Source organism: Grampus griseus, assembly GCF_964374135.1.
Source record: "Grampus griseus genome assembly, chromosome: X".
NCBI lineage: Eukaryota > Metazoa > Chordata > Mammalia > Artiodactyla > Delphinidae > Grampus > Grampus griseus.
In genome coordinates, this window is record NC_138999.1 from 57,001,998 (window position 1) to 57,027,642 (window position 25,645).

The window sequence follows — 25,645 nt, forward strand, 5'->3', positions numbered from 1 at the left end:
TGCCTCTGAGGTAGGAGAGCCAACTTCAGGACACTGGTCCACAAGAAACCTCCCAGCTCCACATAATATCAAATGGTGAAAATCTCCCAGAGACCTCCATCTTAACACCAGCACCCAGCTTAACTCAATGACCAGCAAACCACAGTGCTAGACAACCTATGCCAAGCAACTAGCAAAACAGGAACACAACCCCACCCATTAGCAGAGAGGCTGCCTAAAATCATAATAAGGCCACAGACACCCCAAAACACACCACCAGACGTGAACCTGCCCACTACAGAGACAAGATCCAGCCTCATCCACCACAACACAGGCACAAGTCCCCTCCACCAGGAAGCCTACACAAACCTCTGAACCAACCTTAGCCACTGGAGACAGACATCAAAAACAGCGGGAACTACGAACCTGCAGTCTGCAAAAAGGAGACCCCAAACACAGTAAGATAAGCAAAATGAGAAGACAGAAAAACACACAGCAGATAAAGGAGCAAGATAAAAATGAACCAGACCTAACAAATGAAGAGGAAATAGCCAGTCTACCTGAAAAAGAATTCAGAATAATGATAGTAAGGATGATCCGAAATCTTGGAAATAGAATGGACAAAATGCAAGAAACAGTTAGCAAGGACCTAAAAGAAATAAAGATGAAACAAGCAACGATGAACAACACAATAAATGAAATTAAAAGTACTCTAGATGGGATCAATAGCAGAATAACTGAGGCAGAAGAACGGATAAGTGACCTGGAAGATAAAATAGTGGAAATAACTACTGCAGAGCAGAATAAAGCAAAAAGAATGAAAATAACTGAGGACAGTCTCAGAGACCTCTGGGACAACATTAAACGCACCAACATTCGAATTATAGGGGTTCCAGAAGAAGAAGAGAAAAAGAAAGGGACTGAGAAAATATTTGAAGAGATTATAGTTGAAAACTTCCTTAATATGGGAAAGGAAATAATTAATCAAGTCCAGGAAGCACAGAGAGTCTCATACAGGATAAATACAAGGAGAAATACGCCAAGACACATATTAATCAAACTGTCAAAAATTAAATACAAAGAAAGCATATTAAAAGCAGCAAGGGAAAAACAACAAATAACACATAAGGGAATCCCCATAAGGTTAACAGCTGATTTCTCAGCAGAAACCCTACAAGCCAGAAGGGAGTGGCAGGACATACAGAAAGTGATGAAGGAGAAGAACCTGCAGCCAAGACTACTCTACCCAGCAAGGATCTCATTCAGATTTGATGGAGAAATTAAAACCTTTACGGACAAGCAAAAGCTGAGAGAGTTCAGCAACAACAAACCAGCTTTACAACAAATGCTAAAGGATCTTCTCTAGGCAAGAAACACAAGAGAAGGAAAAGACCTATAATAACGAACCCAAAACAATTTAGAAAATGGGAATAGGAACATACATATCGATAATTACCTTAAATGTAAATGGAATAAATGCTCCCACCAAAAGACACAGATTAGCTGAATGGATACAAAAACAAGACCCTTATATATGCTGTCTACAAAAGACCCACTTCAAACCTAGAGACACATACAGACTGAAAGTAAGGGGATGGAAAAAGATATTCCATGCAAATGGAAACCAAAAGAAAGCTGGAGTAGCAATTCTCATATCAGACAAAATAGACTTTAAAATAAGGACTATTAAAAGAGACAAAGAAGGACACTACATAATGATCAAGGAATCGATCCAAGAAGAAGATATAACAATTATAAATATTTATGCACCCAACATAGGAGCACCTCAATACATAAGGCAAATACTAACAGCCATAAAAGGGGAAATCGACAGTAACACATTCATAGTAGGGGACTTAAACACCCCACTTTCACCCATGGACAGATCATCCAAAATGAAAATAAATAAGGAAACACAAGCTTTAAATGATACATTAAACAAGATGGACTTAATTGATATTTATAGGACACTCCATCCAAAAACAACAGAATACATATTTTTCTCAAGTGCTCATGGAACATTCACCAGGATAGATCATATCTTGGGTCCCAAACCAAGCCTTGGCAAATTTAAGAAAATTGAAATTGTATCAAGTATCTTTTCTGACCCCAACGCCATGAGACTGGATATCAATTACAGGAAAAGATCTGTAAAAAATACAAACACATGGAGGCTAAACAATACACTACTTAATAACCAAGTGATCACTGAAGAAATCAAAGAGGAAATAAAAAAATACCTAGAAACAAATGACAATGGAGACACAACGACCCAAAACCTGTGGGATGCAGCAAAAGCAGTTCTAAGGGGGAAGTTTATAGCAATACAAGCCCACCTTAAGAAGCAGGAAACATCTCGAATAAACAACCTAACCTTGCACCTCAAGCAATTAGAGAAACAAGAACAAAAAAAACCCAAAGCTAGTAGAAGGAAAGAAATCATAAAGACGAGATCAGAAATAAATGAAAAAGAAATGAAGGAAACAATAGCAAAGATCAATAAAACTAAAAGCTGGTTCTTTGAGAAGATAAACAAAATAGATAAACCACTAGCCAGACTCATCAAGAAAAAAAGGGAGAAGACTCAAATCAATAGAATTAGAAATGAAAAAGGAGAGGAAACAACTGACACTGCAGAAATAAAGAGATCATGAGAGATTACTACAAGCAACTCTATGCCAATAAAATGGACAATCTGGAAGAAATGGACAAATTCTTAGAAATGCACAACCTGCCAAGACTGAATCAGGAAGAAATAGAAAATATGAACAGACCAATCACAAGCACTGAAATTGAAACTGTGATTAAAAATCTTCCAACAAAGAAAAGCCCAGGACCAGATGGCTTCACAGGCGAATTCTATCAAACATTTAGAGAAGAGCTAACACCTATCCTTCTCAAACTCTTCCAAAATATAGCAGAGGTAGGAACACTCCCAAACTCCTTCTACGAGGCCACCATCACCTTGATACCAAAACCAGACAAGAATGTCACAAAGAAAGAAAACTACAGGCCAATATCCCTGATGAACATAGATGCAAAAATCCTCAACAAAATACTAGCAAACAGAATCCAACAGCACATTAAAAGGATCATGCACCATGATCAAGTGGGGTTTATTCCAGGAATGCAAGGATTCCTCAATATACGCAAATATATCAATGTGATAAACCATATTAACAAATTGAAGGAGAAAAACCATATGATCATCTCAATAGATGCAGAGAAAGCTTTTGACAAAATTCAACACCCATTTATGATAAAAACCCTGCAGAAAGTAGGCATAGAGGGAACTTTCCTCAACATAATAAAGGCCATATATGACAAGCCCACAGCAAACATCATCCTCAATGGTGAAAAACTGAAAGCATTTCCACTAAGATCAGGAACAAGACAAGGTTGCCCACTCTCACCACTCTTATTCAACATAGTTTTGGAAGTTTTAGCCACAGCAATCAGAAGAAAAGGAAATAAAATGAATCCAAATCGGAAAAGAAGAAGTAAAGCTGTCACTGTTTGCAGATGACATGATCCTATACATAGAGAATCCTAAAGATGCTACCAGAAAACTACTAGAGCTAATCAATGAATTTGGTAAAGTGGCAGGATACAAAATTAATGCACAGAAATCTCTGGCATTCCTATACACTAATGATGAAAAATCTGAAAGTGAAATCAAGAAAACACTCCCATTTACCATTGCAACAAAAAGAATAAAATATCTAGGAATAAACCTACCTAAGGAGACAAAAGACCTGTATGCAGAAAATTATAAGACACTGATGAAAGAAATTAAAGATGATACAAATAGATGGAGAGATATACCATGTTCTTGGATTGGAAGAATCAACATTGTGAAAATGACTCTACTACCCAAAGCAATCTATAGATTCAATGCAATCCCTATCAAACTACCACTGGCATTTTTCACAGAACTAGAACAAAAAATTTTGCAATTTGTATAGAAACACAAAAGACCCCGACTAGCCAAAGCAATCTTGAGAACGAAAGAAGGAACTGGAGGAATCAGGCTCCCTGACTTCAGACTATACTACAAAGCTACAGTTATCAAGACGGTATGATACTGGCACTAAAACAGAAAGATAGATCAATGGAACAGGATAGAAAGCCCAGAGATAAACCCATGCACATATGGACACCTTATCTTTGATAAAGGTGGCAGGAATGTACAGTGAAGAAAGGACAGCCTCTTCAATAAGTGGTGCTGGGAAAACTGGACAGGTACATGTAAAAGTATGAGATTAGATGACTCCCTAACACCATACACAAAAGTAAGCTCAAAATGGATTAAAGACCTAAATGTAAGGCCAGAAACTATCAAACTCTTAGAGGAAAACAGAGGCAGAACACTCTATGACATAAATCACAGCAAGATCCTTTCTGACCCACCTCCTAGAGTAATGGAAATAAAAACAAAAATAAACAAATGGGACCTAATGAAACTTCAAAGCTTTTGCACAGCAAAGGAAACCATAAACAAGACCAAAAGACAACCCTCAGAATGGGAGAAAATATTTGCAAATGAAGCAACCGACAAAGGATTAATCTCTAAAATTTACAAGCAGCTCATGCAGCTCAATAACAAAAAGACAAACAACCCAATCCAAAAATGGGCAGAAGACCTAAATAGACATTTCTCCAAAGAAGATATACAGACTGCCAACAAACACATGAAAGAATGCTCAACATCATTAATCATTAGAGAAATGCAAATCAAAACTACAATGAGATATCATCTCACACCAGTCAGAATGGCCATCATCAAAAAATCTAGAAACGATAAATGCTGGAGAGGGTGTGGAGAAGAGGGAACACTCTTGCACTGCTGGTGGGAAAGTGAAGTGGTTCAGCCACTATGGAGAACAGTATGGAGGTTCCTTAAAAAACTACAAATAGAACTACCATATGACCCAGCAATCCCACTACTGGGCATATACCCTGAGAAAACCAAAAGTCAAAAAGAGTCATGTACCAAAATGTTCATTGCAGCTCTATTCACAATAGCCCGGAGATGGAATCAACCTAAGTCCCCATCATCGGATGAATGGATAAAGAAGATGTGGCACATATATACAATGGAATATTACTCAGCCATAAAAGGAAACAAAATTGAGCTATTTGTAATGAGGTGGATAGACCTAGAGTCTGTCATACAGACTGAAGTAAGTCAGAAAGAAAAAGACAAATACCATATGCTAACACATATATATGGAATTTAAGAAAAAAAAATGTCATGAAGAACCTAGGGGTAAGGCAGGAATAAAGACACAGACCTCCTAGAGAATGGACTTGAGGTTATGGGGAGGGCGAAGGGTGAGCTGCGACAGGGCGAGAGAGAGTCATGGGCATATACACACTAAAAAACGTAGTAAGGTAGATAGCTAGTGGGAAGCGGCCGCATGGCACAGGGATATTGGCTCGGTGCTTTGTGACAGCCTGGAGGGGTGGGATAGGGAGGGTGGGAGGGAGGGAGATGCAAGAGGGAAGACATATGGGAACATATGTTTATGTATGACTGATTCACTTTGTTATAAAGCAGAAACTATGAAAAAAAAAAGCAGAAACTAACACACCATTGTAAAGCAATTATACCCCAATAAAGATGTTAAAAAAAAAAAAAGAAGAAAAAGAAAGATACATCTACCACAACATTGATAACAACATTATTTACAACTATCAAGATATGGAAGCAAACTGAGTGTCCATCAACAGAAGAAGAAAGAATAAATAAGATGTGATACACACACACACACACACACACACACACACACACACACACACACACAATGGAATATTACTCAGCCATAAAAAAGAATGAAATTCTGCCATTTGCCACAACATGGATGGACCTAGACAGTTTTAAGCTTAGTGAAATAAGTCAGAGAAAGACAAATACTCTATGTTATCACTTATATGTGGAATCTAAAAAATAAAATAAACAGATGTATATAACAATACAGAAACAAACTCACTAATATAGAGAACAAACTAGTGGTTACCAGTGGGGAGCAGGAAAGGGGGAGGGGCAATATAGGGGTATGGAATTAAGAGACACAAACTGCTATGTATAAAATAAATAAGCAACAAGTATATACTGTACATCACAGGGAAATATAGCCATTATTTTGTAATGACTTTAAATGGAGTAGAACTTTAAACATTCTGAATCATTATGTTGTACACCAGAAACTAATATAATATTGTAAATCAACCATACTTCAATTAAAAAATAATTTTAAAAATTTAAACATTTTTCAGAGTAAAGGTATGAAGAAATATTCCATGCCAACAAAAATCAAAAGAAAGCTGGAGTAGCTATATTAATTTCCAAAAAAGGAGACTTCAGAGAATTGAAAGCTATCAGGAAAAAAAAGGGGCATAACATAATAATAAATAGGTCAATTCTGAAAGAATATATATCAACCCTTATTATGTATAACAGAACATCAAAACACGTGAAGCAAGATCTGATAGAAATGCAAGGAGAAATAGATGAGTCTACTATTAAGAGTTGGAGACTTCACCATTCCTTTACCAATAGTTGACAGATCGAAGAAGCAGAAAATCAGTACAGGTATACCTCATTTTATTGTGCTTCATTTTATTGTGCTTTGCAAATATTGTGTTTTTTACAAATTGAAGGTTTATGGCAACACTGCATTGACTGATGATAGTTAGCAATTTTTAGCAATAAAATATTTTTAAATTAATGTATGTACATTTTAAAAAATATAATGCTATTGCTCACTCAACAGTCTACAGGATAATGTAAAGATAACTTTTACATGCATTGGGAAACAAAAAAATCATGTGACTCATTATATTGCAATATTCACTTTATTGCAGTGGTCTGTAGCCAAACCCACAATATTTCTGAGGTATGCTTATGAAGACATAATTGAACTGAACACCCCATCAGCAAGTAGATGTAATCAACATCTATAGAACACTTCATCCAACAACAGCTTATTTTCAAGCTAACACAAAAGAATCACCAAGATCAATCACATTCTGGGACATACATCTGAACAAATTTAAAAGAACAGGAATCATACAAAGTATGCTCTCAGATCACAGTTAAATTACACAGAAATCAAAAACCAGAAATAGCTGGAACACACCAAAATACTTGGAGATTAATCAGCACATTTCTAAATGACACATGGGTCAAGGAGGAGTCCTTAAGAAAAATTAAAAAGTATTTTCAAATGAAAATGAAAATACAATTTAATATTTGTGGGATTCAGTGAAAGCAGCACATAGGAACTGAATCAATAATTAATAGCCTTCCAAAAAACAAAGCACTAGGCCCAGCTGGGTTCACTGGTGAATTCTACCTGACATTTTAAGGAAGAAATGATACTAAATTCTACACTCTCTTCCAGAAAATAGAAGCAGAGGGAATATTTCCTAACTCATTCTCTAAGGCCAACATGACCCTGTTATCAAAACTAGACAGAGATATTACAATACAGAAGAAGTACAACCAATCTCTCTCATGAACATCAAGGCAAATATTCTCAACAAAATATTAGCAAATCAAATGCAACAAGGTGTAAAATAATTATAGACCAGGACCACGTGGGATTTATTCCAGGAATGCAAGGCTGGTTCAACATTCAAAAATCAGTTGATGTAACTAATCACATCAAGAGGTTAAAGAAGAAAAATAATATGATCGAAGAGATGTAGAAAAAGCGTCTGACAAAATCCAACACACATTCATTCATGATAAAAACTCTCAGCAAACTAGGAATATATGGGAATTTCCTCAACTTGATAAAGAACATCTGCAATAATCCTGCAGCTAACATCATACCTAATGGTGAGACACTAGATGCTTTGCCTCTAAGATTAGGAATAACTATGAAAATCATACTGGAATTCCAAGCTATTGCAATAAGACAAGAAAATGAAATAAAAGGTATATACATTGGGAAGGAAGAACTAACACTGTCCTTTTTTGCACATGACACAATTATGTATGTAGACAACCCTAAAGAATATACAAAAATCTCTTGGAACTATTAATGAACTATAGCACAATTTCAGGATACAAGGTTAATATACAATAGTCAAATGTTTTCTTATATGCTAACGCTGAACATTCAGAATTTGAAATTTAAAACACAGTATCATTTACATTAGAAGAAAAAAATGAAGTATTTAGGTATAAATAAAAAAATATGTACAAGATACATTGATGAATACTACAAAACTCTAATGAAATAAGTCAAAGATCTAAATAAATGGAGAGATAGTCCACGTATAAATATAGGAAGACAATATTATCAACATGTCTGTTCTTCACAACTTGATCTATAGATTCAATGTAGTCCAATTCAAAATCCCTGCAGGCTATTTTCTAGATATCAACAAAGTGATTCTAAAATTTATATGGAGAGGCAAAAATATCCAGAATAGCCAACACAATACTGAGGGAGAAAAACAAATCAAAATATTGACACTATCTGACTTCAAATTACTGGTAAGTTATAGTAATCAGAACAGTATGGTATTGGTGAAAGAAAAAAACAAATAGATCAATGGAATGGAATTGAGAGCCTAAAATAAATCCACATAAACATATTCAACTGATCTTTGACAAAGGATCTAGGAAAATTCAATAGAGAAATGATAGTCTTTTCAAAAAATGGTGCTGGAACAACTGTATATCCCCATGCCAAAAAAAAAAAAAAAGAATCTAGAGACAGACCTTACACCTTGCATAATAATTAACTCAAAATGGATTATAGAAGTAAATGTAAAACACAAAACTATAAAACTCCTAGAAAATAACATAAGAGATATTTTAGGTGACCTTGGATTTGGTGATGACGATTGAGATATAACACCAAAAGCATGATCCATGAAAGAGAATATTGATAAGTTTAATTTCATTAAAATTACAAACTTCTGCTCTGTGAAAAATTCTGTTGAGTGAAAAGATAAGCCACAGACTGGAAAAAAATCTTTGTAAAACATATCTGATAAAGGACAGGTATCTAAAATATACAAATAGCTTTTAAGATACAATAATATGAAAACAAACCCAATTGAAAATGGGCAAAAGATTTGAACAGACACCTCACCAAAGAAGATCTACAGATGGCATATAAAAAGATATTCTGCAACACACGGCATTAAGAAAATGCAAATTATAAAAGTAATGAGGTATCACTACACACCTACTAGAATGGCTAAAATCCAAAACATAGACAACATCAAAGGCTGGCTATAGTGTGGAGCGAGAAGAACTCTCATTCACTGATGGCAGAAATAAAAAAATAGTACAGCCACCTTGGAAGATAATTTGGCAGTTTCTTAAAAAGCAAAATATACTTTTACCATGCAGTTCAGTAATTGTGGTCTTTGATATTTAACTGAATTATTTGAAAAGTTATATACACAAAACCTGCACACAAATGTTTATAGCAGCTTTAATAGTAGTTGACAAAATTTGGAGGATTCCAAGATGTCCTTTGATAGGTGAATAGGTAAACAAATTGTAATACATCCACACAATGAAATATTAGTCAGTGCTAAAAAGAAATGGGCTATCAAGCTGTGAAAAGACACAGAAGAACCTTAAATGCACATTTCTAAGTGAAAGGAGCCAACCTGAAAAGGCTACATGCTATATAATTCCAACTATATGACATTCTGGAATAAGCAATAATATGGAAACCATAAAGAGATCACTGGCTACCAGGGGTCAGCCGGGGTATGGAACGAGGAAGTGATGAACAGGTGGTGCCTAGGGATCTTTAGGGCAGTGAAACTATGTTGTATGATAGTGTAATGATGGATTCATGTCATTATACACTTATCAAAATCTATAGAATGTGCAATGCATTGGCTCATCAACTGTATCAAATGTATCTCGCAAATGTTAATAATAGGGGTAACTGTATGCAGGGGATTAAGAATATATGAGAACTCTCTGTACTTATCATTCAATATTTCTTTAAATCTAAAACTGCTCTAAAAATAGTCTCAATATTAAAAAAGAAGTGAGTGATCCAAGGTCCCCCAGCTTTGTTTTGATTAGACAAACACAAAGGCTGCATTCTTGCTCATTAGGAAAGCCACCAGGGACATCTAGATACAGCACCAAACTGCTAGGACACGCTAGAAGCTTTCATTGCAAAAGGCTCTAAAAGAATAAAGTTTGGACTGTGTCTGGGCTTCTAAAACCCACAGGTTCAGTAATTCTCTAGGAGGACTCAAAGGACTCCACATATAGTCATACACATGGTTAAGATTTATTTCTGTGAAAGGATACAAAGCAAAATCAGCAAAGAGAAAAGATGCATGGGATGAAGTCCAGCGAAAGCTAGGTTCAAGCTTCCAAGAGTTCTCTCTTAGTGCAGTCACACAGGAAATACTTAATTCCTCCAGCAACAAGTTATGACAACACATGAAATGCTGTGTACCAGAGAAGCTCATTAGATACTAAGTGCCCTAGGTATTAAATTGATTGCTGTACACAGGCTCCCTCTGCTGAGCATGTACCAAACTTCTCGACTCCCAGAAGAAAATAAGGTGTTTAGTATAAACCACATTGTTTGTACAGGCAGTCTAGGCACAAGGAGTCACTCTTACCACTTAGGGAAACTTTTATATCAGTGTAGGGTACTGTTTACCAGCCAAGTTCCCAGAGACCAGCCAAGATGGGAACATATGTATATGTATAACTGATTCACTTTGTTATAAAGCAGAAACTAACACACCATTGTAAAGCAATTATACTCCAATAAAGATGTTAAAAAAAAAGAGCTAATCTTGTAAGCATACTTTTCTAACCATAGAAGTCTTGGGCCAGTTATGTTAACTCTTTTCTGCATAGGAACCCTGGCACAGAATAGAAGGAAAAGGAAGAAAGCAAAATTGTGCAAGAGGAAAATGGCAGATGACCCCAGACTAGTACTTCATTCCAGTTTATGGAAGAGAAGCAGTCCTTCAACCTTTCAACACTAACTCCATCTACCACTGAGTCTCTTGACTCATCACCTTCAAGTACCTCACATTCTGTGATGGATACTCACTAAATCAGGTGTCATGAGATGAGTTTCAGCTTTGCCACAGTCTGTGTGACCATGGACAAGATGATTTCTAAGCTCGTGTCTATGACTTCATTCAGTTGGGTATCTCTTTTTATACTTGAACATTCAATATCTCTATCTCTTACTGGATCTTTTATCCAAAACATAGATCCATTCTACCAGTAAATAAGTCTTAATCAGTTAATTCCTGTTTTTCCCTTCCCCAGTGCCACTTTTTCTGACTCAGAACTTCTCCCCTAGATCATTGCAATAGTTTCCTAAACTGGTTTTCTTGCTTCCCGTCTCTCCCGGATTTAATTCATCCTACAACTTCAACCAGTTTAAGATTCCTAAAATAGAATTGTACTCATATTGCTTGCACAACCAAAGGCCTTCAATAATTCTTCCACGGTCAACAGAATTAAAGCAAACTCCTGAGCCTACTACACCACAGTATCTCTACAACTTTCCTGATCCTTTCCTGTCTTTCACTATCCTCCAATAGTAATGCAAATTCTGGTCAAACCTTTAGCCAAACATTGTTTTCCATCCTTGGGGCCACTGCCCTCCACTTGAAAGGTCCATTTCTATATTTCTATCTGTCAAACACTTTACATATAATCATATTACCACCTCAAATTTAGAAGGGCAACATTCTTCCACAAAGGCAATTCTCCACGTCCAAATGTAAGTTTTTTATTCTCCAAATACCTTCATATCCCTACAAGGACACCACATACACATTACATTATGTAAAAAAAATTCTACTTATGTAAGAGTCATGTGTGTTCTCATTTTAGCATCCTAACTGTAAGCTACAGAAGAGCAGGAAGTACGTCTTACTGTCTTTGTAGTCCTGTTGCAACCAGCATAGTGCCTGGCATGTGGTAGGCACTCACTGAGTAGTGGCTTCTTTGAACTGAAGTCAGTGGAAGTGCCATATAAGCTGTAGTCCCAGTGTAGGACCAAAAAGAAAAAAAAAACCCTACCATTGGAACACCTCATGGGAAAAAAGTAGATCTACTCCTGATCTATCAAATACAGCGCTAGTTTAACTCTATCCTAATATGTAATCTAGAATCAGAAACTTAGAACTGAAAAGGACTCTAGAGATCTTTGAGTACCACTCTTCCTTTGATAGATAGAGAAACTGAGGACAAAAAAGAAATATCCAAACTGTGAGTTTGTGGAGAAGGTGGCTTGAGAACTCAGGGCTCCTGAGTCATTGTCCATGGTTTTATCTGCAAGCACAACTATTATACATGGTTCTCTGCTGAGGCAGGGTATGAGGAAAGCCTTGCAATAGGAAGCTGCCATGTATCAAGGCACAGCTGGCAATAGAAGGCAGGGCAGGCTGTTTGCGCATACCTCTTGTAACTGAGATTCTTTCTTTTTGGAAGACAAATGTAAGTGCCGATCCAGCAAGGAATAAAACCTCTCTCCATCCTTTTCAAATTTCTTTTTCCGCTCCTAGAGGTGGGAGAGAAGGCACAGATTAACATGTCTACAATTTTAGTTCAGTCTGCTCAGAAATGAGAATGCATAACACAGTGTCAGGTTTCATGTGGTCAATCTCTCTAGTTCCCAGTAAGGAAAAAAAAAAAGGCAAGAGAGAATTAATTTGGTCTCAGTAATTTCGGCTTCCTCAAACATAACCTTGAAAAATTCCAACTACACAAAGGGTAGTTCCTATTGGTATAGCTGAAGGCTCTGGGAGCTGCTGCTCAGAGAATGGCACTTAAAACGCACCTGTGTGCAGGTTACCTTCTTTTCTCAATATTTTTCACATGCATTAACTACATTAATTTTTTAAAGGACAAAGAAGGAACACAATAGTGAACAGTGAATATACCTTTTAAATGTTAATCTACAGTGCATTTAGACAGCCAAATACTAAGTAAAATATCTCCAAGGCAATTGGAACCTAAGACTGCCTCTGTGAATGAGGAGTTCTTTGATATTGTTCAAGCATTTGAGTATTGCATATTAAAAGATGATGTTAAAGATGAGGAAAAAATCCCAGAAGGTTTAACTGAAAATAAAGAGTTGAAAAGCCTTATGAAGGATGGAGTACTCAGTCGTCACTCTCTTCAAGTATGAAATTTAATTAAGCTCTCTGCCTCTCAGCACAATAAGAAATCACACAGTCTCCAAAGGAGCACTAAGAATACTAGTTTGTCACAGATTAAGGCTGACATTCGGCAATCCTCTCAGCACCACGTTGAGAAATTCACGTAAAAGGCTTGTGTTGTCACATATGAAATCTAAACTCACTGAGCCCCTACAGTGTGCCAGGTATTCGAAGAAGCAGCACGGGGAACACATAGACAGAAAGAAAAAAATACCTCACCCATGGTTTATTTCTACAGGCAATCTGCTGCTGGGCAAGAAGCCAGCACAGAACTGAGGGACCTCTGATCTGTAAGGAATGTACTTTTCACCAGAGGGAAAAAAGTAAAAGAGGAAGCTAACATTAACTGAGGCATACATCAGGCCAGGCAGGACATTAGGTACTTACTATTTTTTTTGAATTTTTGAATCTTATATATTTAATTTTTCTACAGCAGGTTCTTATTAGTTATCCATTTTATACATATTACTGTATATATGTCAATCCCAATCTCCCAATTCACCACACCAACACCCTCCCGTCACTTTCTCCGCTTGGTGTCCATAAGTTTGTTCTCTACATCTGTGCCTCTATTTATGCCCCCTGCAAACCGGCTCATCTGTACAATTTTTCTAGGTTCCACAAATATGGGTTAATACACGATATTTGTTTTTCTCTCTCTTACTTAACACTGTATGACAGTCTCTAGATCCATCCACGTCTCTACAAATGACACAATATTGTTCCTTTCTATGGCTGAGTAATATTCCATTGTATATATGTACCACATCTTCTATATCCATCTTCTATAGTCTGTCGATGGGCATTTAGGTTGCTCTCATGACCTGGCTATTGCAAATGGTGCTGCAATGAACATTGGGTGCATGTGTCTCTTTGAATTATGGTTTTCTCTGGGTATATGACGAGTAGTGGGATTGCTGGGTCATAAGGTAATTCTATTTTTAGTTTTTTTAAGGAACCTCCACACTGTTCTCCATAGTGGCTGTATCAATTTACATTCCCACCAACAGTGCAAGAGGGTACCCTTTTCTCCACACCCTCTCCAGCATTTGTTGTTTGTAGATATTCTGATGATTCCCATTCTAACTGGTGTGAGGTGATATCTCATTGTAGTTTTGATTTGCATTTCTCTAATAATTAGTGATGTTGAGCAGCTTTTCATGTGCTACTTGGCAATCTGTATGTCTTCTTTGGAGAAATGTCTATTTAGGTCTGCTGCCCATTTTTGGATTTGTTTTTTGTTTTTTTTAATATTGAGCTCCATGAGCTGTTTATATATTTTGGAGATTAATCCTTTGTCCATTAATTTGGTGGCAAATATTTTCTCCCAATCTGAGGGTTGTCTTTTCATCTTGTTTATGGTTTCCTTTGCTCTGAAAAAGCTCTGAAGTTTCATTAGGTCCCATTTCTTTATTTATATTTTTATTTCCATTACTCTACGAGGTGGATCAAAAAAGATCTTGCTGTTATTTATGTCAAAGAGTGTTCTTCCTATGTTTTCCTCTAAGAGTTTTATAGTGTCCGGTCTTACATTTAGGTCTCTAAGCCATTTTGAGTTTATTTTTGTGTATGGTGTTAGGGAGTGTTCTAACTTAATTTTTTTTTTTTTTTTTTTGTGGTACACAGGCCTCTCACTGTTGTGGCCTCTCCCGTTGTGGAGCTCAGGCTCCAGACACGCAGGCTCAGCGGCCATGGCTCACGGGCCCAGCTGCTCCGTGGCATGCGGGATCTTCCCGGACCGGGGCAGGAACCCACGTCCCCTGCATCGGCAGGCAGACTCTCAACCACTGCGCCACCAGGGAAGCCCCTACCTTAATTCTTTTCCATGTAGCTGTCCATTTTCCCAGCACTGCTTAGTGAAGACACTGTCTTTTCTCCATTGTATATCCTTGCCTCCTTTGTCATAGATTAGTCGACCATAGGTGCGTGGGTTTATGGGTTTATCTCTGGGCTTTCTATCCTGTTCCATTGATCTATATTTCTGTGTTTGTGCCAGCACCATATTGTCTTGATTACTGTAGCTCTGTAGTATAGTCTGAAGTCACAGAGTATGATTCCTCCAGCTCCGTTTTCTCCCCTCAAGACTGATATGGCTATTTGGGGTCGTTTGTGTGTCTCCATACAAATTTTAATATTTTTGATCTAGTTCTCTAAAAAATGCCATTGGTAATTTGATAGGGATTGAATTGAATCTGTAGATAGCTTTGGGTAGTATAGTCATTTTCACAATATTGCTTCTTCCAATCCAAGAACATGGAATATCTCTCCATCTGATTGTATCATCTTTAATTTCTTTCATCAGTGTCTTATAGTTTTCTGCATACAGGTCTTTTGTCTCCCTAGGTAGGTTTACTCCTAGGTATTTTACTCTTTTTGTTGCAATGGTAAATGGGGGTGTTTCCTTAATTTCTCTTTCAGGTTTTTCATCATTAGTGTATAGGAATGCAAGAGATTCCTGTGCATTAATTTTGTATCCTGCAACATTACAAAATTCATTGATTAGCTCTAGTAGTTTTCTGGTGGCATCTTTAGGAATCTCTATGTATACTATCATGTCATCTGCGAACAGTATCAGTTTTACTTCTTCTTTTACAATTTGAATACCTTTATTTCTTTTTCTCCTCTAATTGCCATGGCTAGGACTTCCAAAACTATGTGAATGAGAGTGGTGAGAGTGGACATCCTTGTATTCTTCCTCATCTTAGAGGAAACACTTTCAGTTTCTCACCACTGAGAATGATGTTTGCTGTGGGTTTTCCGTATATGGCCTTTATTATGTTGAGGTAGGTTCCCTCTATGCAAACTTTCTGGAGACTTTTTATCATAAATAGGTGTTGAATTTTGTCAAAAGCTTTTTCTGCATCTATTGAGATGATCATATGGTTTTTATTCTTCAGTTTGTTAATATGGTGTATCACACTGATTGATTTGCATATATTGAAGAATCCCTGAATCCCTGGGATAAATCCGACTTGATAATGGTGTATGATCCTTTAAATATGTTGTTGGATTCTGATTGCTAGTATATTGTTGAGGATTTTTGGATCCATATTCATCAGTGATATTGGTCTGTAATTTTATTTTTTTGTAGTATCCTTGTCTGGTTTTGGTATCAGGGTGATGGTGGCCTCATAGAATGAGTTTGGGAGTGTCCCTTCCTGTGCAATTTTTTCAAAGAATTTGAGAAGGATGGGTGTTATCTCTTCCCTAATGTTTCACAGAAATCACCTGTGAAGCTGTCTGGTCCTGGACTTCTGTTTGTTGGAAAATTTGTTTTTCCTGCGGTACGCGGGCCTCTCACTGTTGTGGTCTCTCCTGTTGCAGAGCACAGGCTCCGGACGTGCAGGCTCAGTGGCCATGGCTCACGGGCCCAGCCGCTCCGCGGCATGTGGGATCTTCCCGGACCGGGGCACGAACCCGTGTCCCCTGCATCGGCAGGCAGACTCTCAACGACTGCACCACCAGGGAAGACTTGTTGGAATATTTTTAATCACAGTTTCAATTTCATTACTTGTGATTGGTCTGTTCAAATTTTCTATTTTTTCCTGGTTCTGTCATGGAAGGTTATACCTTTCTAAGAATTGGCCCACCATTTCTTCCAGGTTGTCCATTTTATTGGCATAGAGTTGCTTTTAGTAGTCTCTTAGGATGGTTTGTATTTCTGTGGTGTCTGTTGTAATTTCTGTTTTTTCATTTCTAATTTTATTGATTTGAGTCCTCTCCCTCTTTTTCTTGATGAGTCTGGCTAACGCTTTACCAATTTTGTTTATCTTCTCAAAGTACCAGCTACTAGTTCTATTGATCTTTGCTATTGTTCTCTTTGTCTCTATTTCATTTATTTCTCCTCTGATCTTCATGGTTTCTTTCCTTCTACTATCTTTGGGTTTTGTTTTTTCTTCTTTGTCTAGTTACTTTAGGTGTAAGGTTATACTGTTTACTTGAGATGCTTCTTGTTTCATGAGGTAGGCTTGTACTGCTATAAACTTCCCTCTTAGAACTGCTTTTGCTGCATCCCATATGTTTTGGATCATCGTGTTTTTGTTGTAATTTGTTTCTAGGTATTTTTTGGTTTCCTCTTTGATTTCTCAGTCATCTCTTGGTAATTTATTAACGTGTTGTTTAGCCTCCATATATTTGTGTTTTTTACATTATTTTCATTGTAACTGATTTCTAATCTCATAGCGTTGTGATCAGAAAAGATGCTTGATATGATTTCAATTTTCTTAAATTTACCGAGGCTTGATTTGTGACCCAAGATATGATCTATCCTGGAGAATGTTCCGTGTGCACTTGAGAAGAATGTGTAATCTGCTGTTTCTGGATGGAATGTCCTATAAATATCAATTAAATCTATGTGATCTATTGTGTCATTTAAAGCTTATGATTCCTTATTAATTTTCTGTTTGGATGATCTGTCCATTGGTGTAAGTGAGGTGTTAAAGTCCCCCACTATTACTGTGTTACTGTCGATTTCCTCTTTTATAGATGTTAGCAGTTGCCTTATGTATTGAGGTGCTCCTATGTTGGGTGCATATATGTTTATAATTGTTATATCTACTTCATGGATTCATCTGTTGATCGTTATGTAGTGTCCTTCCTTGCCTCTCATAACATTCTTTATTTTAAAGACTATTTTATCTGATATGAGTATTTCTACTTCAGCTTTCTTTTGGTTTCCATTTGCATGGAATATCTTTTTCCATCCTCCCACTTTCAGTCTGTATGTGTCCCTAGGTCTGAAGTGGGTCTCTTGTAGACAGCATATATATGGGTCTTGCTGTGTATCCATTCAGCAAGCCTGTGTCTTTTGATTGGAGCATTTAATACATTCACGTTAAAGGCAATTATTGACATGTATGCTCCTATTACCATTTTCTTAATTGTTATGTGTTTGTTTTTGTAGGTCATTTATTTCTCTTGTGTTTCCCACTTAGAAGTTCCTTTAGCATTTGCTGTAGAGCTGGTTTGGTGGTGCTGAATTCTCTTAGCTTTTACTTGTCTGTAAAGCTGTTGATTTCTCCATCGAATCTGAATGAGATCCTTGCGGGGTAGATTAATCTTGGTTGTAGTTTCTTCCCTTTCATCACTTTAAATAGATCATGCCACTCCCTTCTGGCTTGTAGAGTTTCTGCTGATAAATGAGCTGTTAACATTATGCGAGATCCACTGTATATTATTTGTCATTTTTCCCTTGTTACTTTCAGTAATTTTTCTTTGCCTTTAATTTTTGTCACCTTGATTACTATGTGTCTCAGTGTGTTTCCTCTTCGGTTTATCCTGCCTGGGACTCTCTGTGCTTCCTGGACTTCATTGACTATTTCCGATCCCATGTTAGGGAAGTTATTGACTATAATCTCTTCAAATATATTCTCGGGTCCTTTCTCTCTCTATTCTCCTTCTGGTACCCCTATTATGTGAATGTTGTTGCATTTAATCTTGTCCCAGAGGTATCTTAGGCTTTCTTCATTTCTTTTCATCCTTTTTTCTTTATTCTTTTCTGCAGCAGTGAATTCCACCATTCTGTCTTCCAGATCAGTTATCCGTTTCTCTGCCTCAGTTATTCTGCTACTGATCCCTTCTAGTGTATTTTTCATTTCAGTTATTGTATTGTTCATCTCTGTTTCTTTGTTCTTTTATTCTTCTAGGTCTTTGTTAAACATCTCTTGCATCTTCCCGATCTTTGCCTCCATTCTTTATCCGAGGTCCTGGATCATCTTCACTATCATTATTCTAAATTCTTCTTCTGGAAAGTTTCCTATCTCCACTTCAGTTAGTTGTTTTTCTGGGGTTTTATCTTGTTCCTTCTTCTGGTACATAGCCCTCTGCCTTTTCCTCCTGTCTATCTTTCTGTGAATGTGTTTTTTGTTCCACTGCAGATTGTATTTCTTCTTGCTTCTGCTGTCTGCTCTGTGGTGTATGAGGCTTCTGCTGTCTGCTCTGTGGTGTATGAGGCTTCTGCTGTCTGCTCTGTGGTGTATGAGGCTATCTAAGAGGCTTGTGCAAGTTTCCTGATTGGATAGACTGGTGGTGGGTAGAGTTGGGTGTTGCTCTGGTGGGCAGAGCTCAGTAACACTTTAATCCACTTGTCTGCTGATGGGTGGTGCTGGGTTCCCTCCCAGTTGATTGTTTGGACTCAGGCGACCCAACAAGGTAATATACCCAGCTCTTTGGTGGGGCTAGTGGCGGAGTCTGGGTGGGCTCACACCAAGGAGTACTTCCCGAAACTCTGTTGCCAATGTCCTTGTCCTCATGGTGAGACACAGCAACTCCTCACCTCTGCAGGAAACCCTCCAACACCAACAGGTAGGTCTGGTTCAGTCTCCAATGGGGTCACTGCTCCTTACCCTGGGTCCCAATGCACACACTACTTTGTGTGTGCCCTCCAAGAGTGGAGTCTCTGTTTCCCCCATTCCTGTTGAAGTCCTGCAATCAAATCCTGCTAGCCTTCGAAGTTTGATCCTCTAGGAATTCCCCCTCCCGTTGCCGGACCCCCAGGTTGGGAAGCCTGATGTGGGGCTCAGAACCTTCACTCCAGTGGGTGCACTTCTGTGGTATAAGTGTTCTGCATTTTGTGAGTCACCCAGCCAGGCATTATGGGATTTGATATTATTGTGGTTGCACCCCTCCTACTGTCTTATTGTGGCTTCTCCTTTTCTTTGGATGTGGAGTATATTTTTTGGTGAGTTCCAGTGTCTTCCTATAAATGACTGTTCAGCAGTTAGCTGTGATTCTGGTGCTTTCTCAACAGGGAGTGAGCGCACACCCTTCTACTCCGCCATCTTGAACCAATCTCCCGTGTTCGGTACTTAAAATCTATATCTCATTTAGTATTCACAACCCTGAAAAGTACATACTGTAAAGGAAATTAAGGTTCTAAAATGGTGAACTAACTTGCTGTAGGTCATATAGCATACAAGTCTGATTTATTCTACATAGTCAAATAGGGCCCAGATGATCATGCAAGGATTTACACTCAGGAGGCTTATGAATAATCAGGGAGCCTTGTCTATAGTCTTAGCCCTAACTAAGATACCAAAACAATTGAGATACAAAATTTCACACAAAAGATAGTAGGGGAAATGGTTCCTTCAGGTACTGAATTTATTTAAAGTAGCAACTGTTTGAAGAAAGCATGGGAGACAGAAAATGTCAGGGACTTCTCTAGGAATAAAGCTCTGTGGGTCACTTTCTCTTCCACTTCCATTTTTAAAATAAAAACTATGAGATAGAATTCATGTATCATAAAATTCACCATTTTAAAGTGGATAATTCAGTTTTTAGTATATTAATTAAGTTGCACAACCATCACTGCTATCTAATTCCAAAATATTTCCATCACCTCAAAAAAAAAAAAACATACCTATTAGTAATCATTCCCTGTTCCTCCGTCCTTCCCCTCAATAACCACAATTTACTTTGTGTCTCTGTGAATTTGCCTACACTAGACATTTACTATAACTGGAATCATATAATATGTGGCCTTTGGTGACTCTCTTTTTACACTTAAAATAATGTTTTCAACGTTTATCCCTGTTGATTGACCCTTTGCATTTACAGTTGACTGTTGAACAACATGGGGGTTAGGGATCCCAAATCTCCGTATAATTGAAAATCTACATATAACTTATAGTCCACTGTCCGTACACATGGATCCACCATATCCACAGATCTGCATCTGCAGATTCAACCAACCACAGACTGCATACTACTATAATAACTATTGAAAAAATCCACGTATAAGTGGACCCATGGAGTTCAAACCAATGTTGTTCAACGGTCAACTGTATATTCTATGGAGAAATGTTTATTGAATTATTTTGCCCATTTTTAAATTTGGTTTTATCTCTGTATTTCTCCAAAGAAGAAATGCAGATGGACAAAAGCACATGAAAAGATTTTTTGGGTTGCCTTGGCACTTTCTTAGTAGTGCCCTTTGAAGCATAAATATTTCTAATTTGTGAAGTCTATCTAGCTGGAAAATTTTTTTCTTTGCTTACTTGTGTTTTGGTGTCATATCTCAGAAACATGGCTGATCTAAGGTCATGAAGGTTTACACCTATATTTTCTTCTAAGAGTTTTATAATTTTCAGGGTTTTTTTTAACATCTTCATTGGACTATAATTGCTTTACAATGGTGGGTTAGTTTCTGGTTTGTAACACAGTGAATCAGTAATACATATACATATGTTCCCATATCTGTTCCCTCTTGCATCTCCCTCCCTCCCACCCTCCCTATCCAACCCCTCTATGTGGTCACAAAGCACAGAGCTGATCACCCTGTGCTATGCAGTGGCTTCCAACTAGCTATTTTACATTTGGTAGTGTATATATGACCATGTCACTGTCTCACTTTGTCACAGCTTACCCTTCCCCCTCTCCATATCCACAAGTCCATTCTCTAGTGCACCTGTGTCTTCATTCCTGTCTTACCCCTAGGTTCTTCATGATCTTTTTACTTCTTAAATTCCATATATATGTGTTAGCAAATGGTATTTGTTTTTCTCTTTCTGACTTACTTCACTCTGTATGACAGATTCTAAGTCTATCCACCTCACTACAAATAACTCAATTTTGTTTCTTTTTATGGCTGAGTAATATTCCACTGTATATGTGTGCCACATCTTCTATATCCATTCATCTTTTGATGGACACGTAGGTTGCTTCCATATCCTGGCTATTGTAAATGCAGCTGCAAAGAACATTTTGATACATGATTCTTTTTTTTTTTTTTTGTGGTACATCGGCCTCTCACTGTTGTGGCCTCTCCCATTGTGGAGCACAGGCTCTGGGTGCACACGCTCAGCAGCCATGGTTCATGGGCCAAGCCACACTGTGGCACGTGGGATCCTCCTGGACCGGGGCACAAACCTGCATCCCCTGCATCGGCAGGCGGACTCTCAACTACTGCGCCACCAGGGAAGCCCCATGACTCTTTTTGAATTATGGTTTCCTAAGGGTACTTGCCCAGTAGTGGGATTTCTGGATCCTATGGTAGTTCTATTCTTAGTTTTTTAAGGAACCTCCAGACTGTTCTCCATCGGGGCTGTATCAGGTTACATTCCCACCAACAGTGCAAGAGTGTTCTCTTTTCTCCACACCCTCTCCAGCATTTATTGTTTCTAGATTTTTTAATGACGGCCATTCTGATGGGTGTGAGATGATATCTCTTTGTAGTTTTGATCTGCATTTCTCTAATGATTAATGATGTTGAGTGAATCTTACATGTGTTTGTTAGTAATCTGTATATCTTCTTTGGAGAAATATCTGTTTAGGTCTTCTGCCCAATTTTGGACTGGGTTGTTTCTTATTTTGACATTGAGCTGCATGAGCTGCCTGTAATTTTGGAGATTAATCCTTTCTCAGTTGCTTCATTTGCAAATATTTTCTTCCATTCTGAGGGTTGACATTTGGTCTTGTTTATGGTTTCCTTTGCTGCGCAAAAGCTTTTAAGTTTCATTAGGCCCCATTTGTTTATTTTTATTTCCATTTCTCTAGGAAATAAAATAATGGGTCAGAAAGGGTCTTGCTGTGATTTATGTCATAGAGTGTTCTGCCTATGTTTTCCTCTAAGAGTTTGATAGTGTTTGGCCTTACATTTAGGTCTTTAATCCATTTTGAGTTTATTTTTGTATATTCTGTTAGGCAGTTTTTTAATTTCATACTTTCACATATACCAGTCCAGTTTTCCCAGCACCACTTATTGAAGAGGCTATCTTTTCTCCACTGTATATCCTTGCCTCCTTTCTCAAACATAAGGTGACCATATGTGCGTGGGTTTAAATCTGGGCTTCCTGTCCTGTTCCGTTGATCTATATTTCTGTTTTTCTGACAGTACCATATCGTCTTGATGACTGTAGATTTGTAGTATAATCTGAAGTCAGGGAGCCTGATTCCTCCAGCTCCATTTTTCATTCTCAAGATTGCTGTGGCTACTCGGGGTCTTTTGTGTTTCCATACAAATTGTGAAATTTTTAGTTCTAGTTCTGTGAACAATGCCAGTGGTAGTTTGATAGGGATTGCATTGAATCTGTAGATTGCTTTGGGTAGTAGAGTCATTTTCACAATGTTGATTCTTCCAATCCAAGAACATGGTATATCTCTCCATCTATTTGTATCATCTTTAACTTCCTTCATCAGTGTCTTATGATTCTCTGCATACAGGTCTTTTTTCTCCTTAGGCAGGTTTATTCCTAGATATTTTATTCTTTTTGTTGCAATAGTAAATGGGAGTGTTTTCTTAATTTCACTCTCAGATTTTTCATCATTAGTGTGTAGGAATGCCAAAGATTTCTGTGCATTAATTTTGTATCCTGCTACTTTACCAAATTCACTGATTAGCTCTGGTAGTTTTCTGTTTGCATCTTTAGGATTCTCTATGTACAGTATCAGGTCATCTGCAAACAGTGACAGTTTTACTTCTTCATTTCCAATTTGGATTCTTCTTATTTCCTTTTGTTCTATGATTGCTGTGGCTAAAACTTCCAAAACTATGTTGAATAAGAGTGGTGAGAGTGGGCAACCGTGTCTTCTTCCTGATCTTAGGGAGAACAATTTCAGTTTTTCACCATTGAGAATGATGTTGGCTGTGGGTTTGTCATATATGGTCTTTATTATGTTGAGGAACGTTCCCTCTATGCCTACTTTCTGCAGGGTTTTTATCATAAATAGGTGTTGAATTTTGTCGAAAGCTTTCTCTGCATCGATTGAGATGATCACATGGTTTTTCTCTGTCAATTTGTTAATATGCTGTATCACATTGATTGATTTGCATATACTGAGGAATCCTTGCATTCCCGGAATAAACCGCACATGATCATGGCGTATTATCCTTTTAATATGCTGTTGGATTCTGTTTGCTACTATTTTGTTGAGGATATTTGCATCTATGTTTATCAGTGATATTGGCCTGTAGTTTTCTTTCTTTGTGACATCTTTGTCTGGTTTTGGTATCAGGGTGATGGTGGCCTCATGGAATGAGTTTGGGAGTATTCCTCCATTTGCTGTATTTTGGAAGAGTTTGAGAAGGATAGGTGTTAGCTCTTCTCTAAATGTTTGAAAGAATTCACCTGTGAAGACATCTGATCCTGCGTTTTTGCCTGTTGGAAGATTTTTAATCACAGTTTCAATTTCAGTGCTTGAGATTGGGGTGTTCATATTTTCTATGTCTTCCTGGTGCAGTCCTGGCAGGTTGTGCATTTCTAAGAATTTGTCCATTTCTTGCAGGTTGCCCTATTGGCATAGAGCTGCTTGTAGTAATCTCTCAAGATCCTTTTAATTTCTGCACTGTCAGTTGTTACTTCTCCTTTTTCATTTCTAATTCTATTGATTTGAGTCATCTCCCTTTCTTTCCTGAAGAGTCTGGCTAATGCTTTATCAATTTTGTTTATCTTCTAAAAGAACCAGCTTTTAGTTTTATTGATCTTTGCTATCGTTTCCTACATTTCTTTTTCATTTATTTCTGATCTGATCTTTATGATTTCTTTCCTTCTGCTAACTTTGTGGTTTTTTTGTTCTTCTTTCACTAATTGCTTTAGGAGCAAGGTTAGGTTGTTTATTTGAGATGTTTCCTGTTTCTTAAGGTAGGATTATATTGCTATAAACTTCCCTCTTAGAACTGCTTATTCTGCATCCCATAGGTTTTGGTCGTCGTTTCTCCATTGTCATTTCTCCCTAGGTATTTTTTGATTTCCTCTTGGATTTCTTCAGTGATCACTTGGATATTAAGTAGTGTGCTGTTTAGCCTCTATGTGTTTGTACTTTTTACAGATCTTTTCCTGTAATTGATATCCAGTCTCATAATGCTGTTATCGGAAAAGATACTTGATACAATTTCAATTTTCTTAACTTTACCAAGGCTTGATTTGTGACCCAAGATATGATCTATCCTGGAGAATGTTCCATGAGCACTTGAGAACAGTGTGTATTCTGTTGTTTTAAGATGGAATGTCCTATAAATATCAATTAAGTCCATCTTGTTTTATGTATCTTTTAAAGCTTGTGTTTCCTTATTTGTTTTCATTTTGGATGATCAGTCCATTGGGGAAAGTGGGGAGATAACGTTCCCTAATATGATTGTGTTACTCTCCATTTCCCATTTTATGGCTGTTAGTATTTTCCTTACGTATTGACGTGCTCCTATGTTGGGTGCATAAATATTTACAATTGTTACATCTTCTTCTTGAATTGATCCCTTGATCATTATGCACTGTCCTTCTTTAACTCTTGTAATCGTCTTTATTTTAAAGTCTATTTTGTCTGATACGAGAATTGCTACTGCAGCTTTCTTTTGATTTCCACTTGCATGGAATATCTTTTTCCATCCCTTCTCTTTCAGTATTTATGTGTCCCTAGGTCTGAAGTGGGTCTCTTGTAGGCAGCATATATTCGTGTCTTGATTTTGTATCCATTCAATGAGTCTGTGACTTTTGGTGGGAGCATTTAATCCATTTACATTTAAGGTAATTATCGA

At 37.4% G+C, this 25,645-nt stretch overlaps 1 protein-coding gene across 1 annotated transcript in view; it reads right to left on the reverse strand.

The window, feature by feature from the left end:
* OPHN1 (oligophrenin 1) overlaps nucleotides 1–25,645 on the reverse strand; it is a 606,425-nt gene that overhangs the window by 260,334 nt on the left and 320,446 nt on the right. Inside the window, exon 6 of the mRNA XM_082681995.1 lies at nucleotides 12,414–12,515. Coding sequence (XP_082538121.1) covers nucleotides 12,414–12,515 — 102 coding nt within the window. The remainder of the gene's footprint in view (nucleotides 1–12,413; nucleotides 12,516–25,645) is intronic.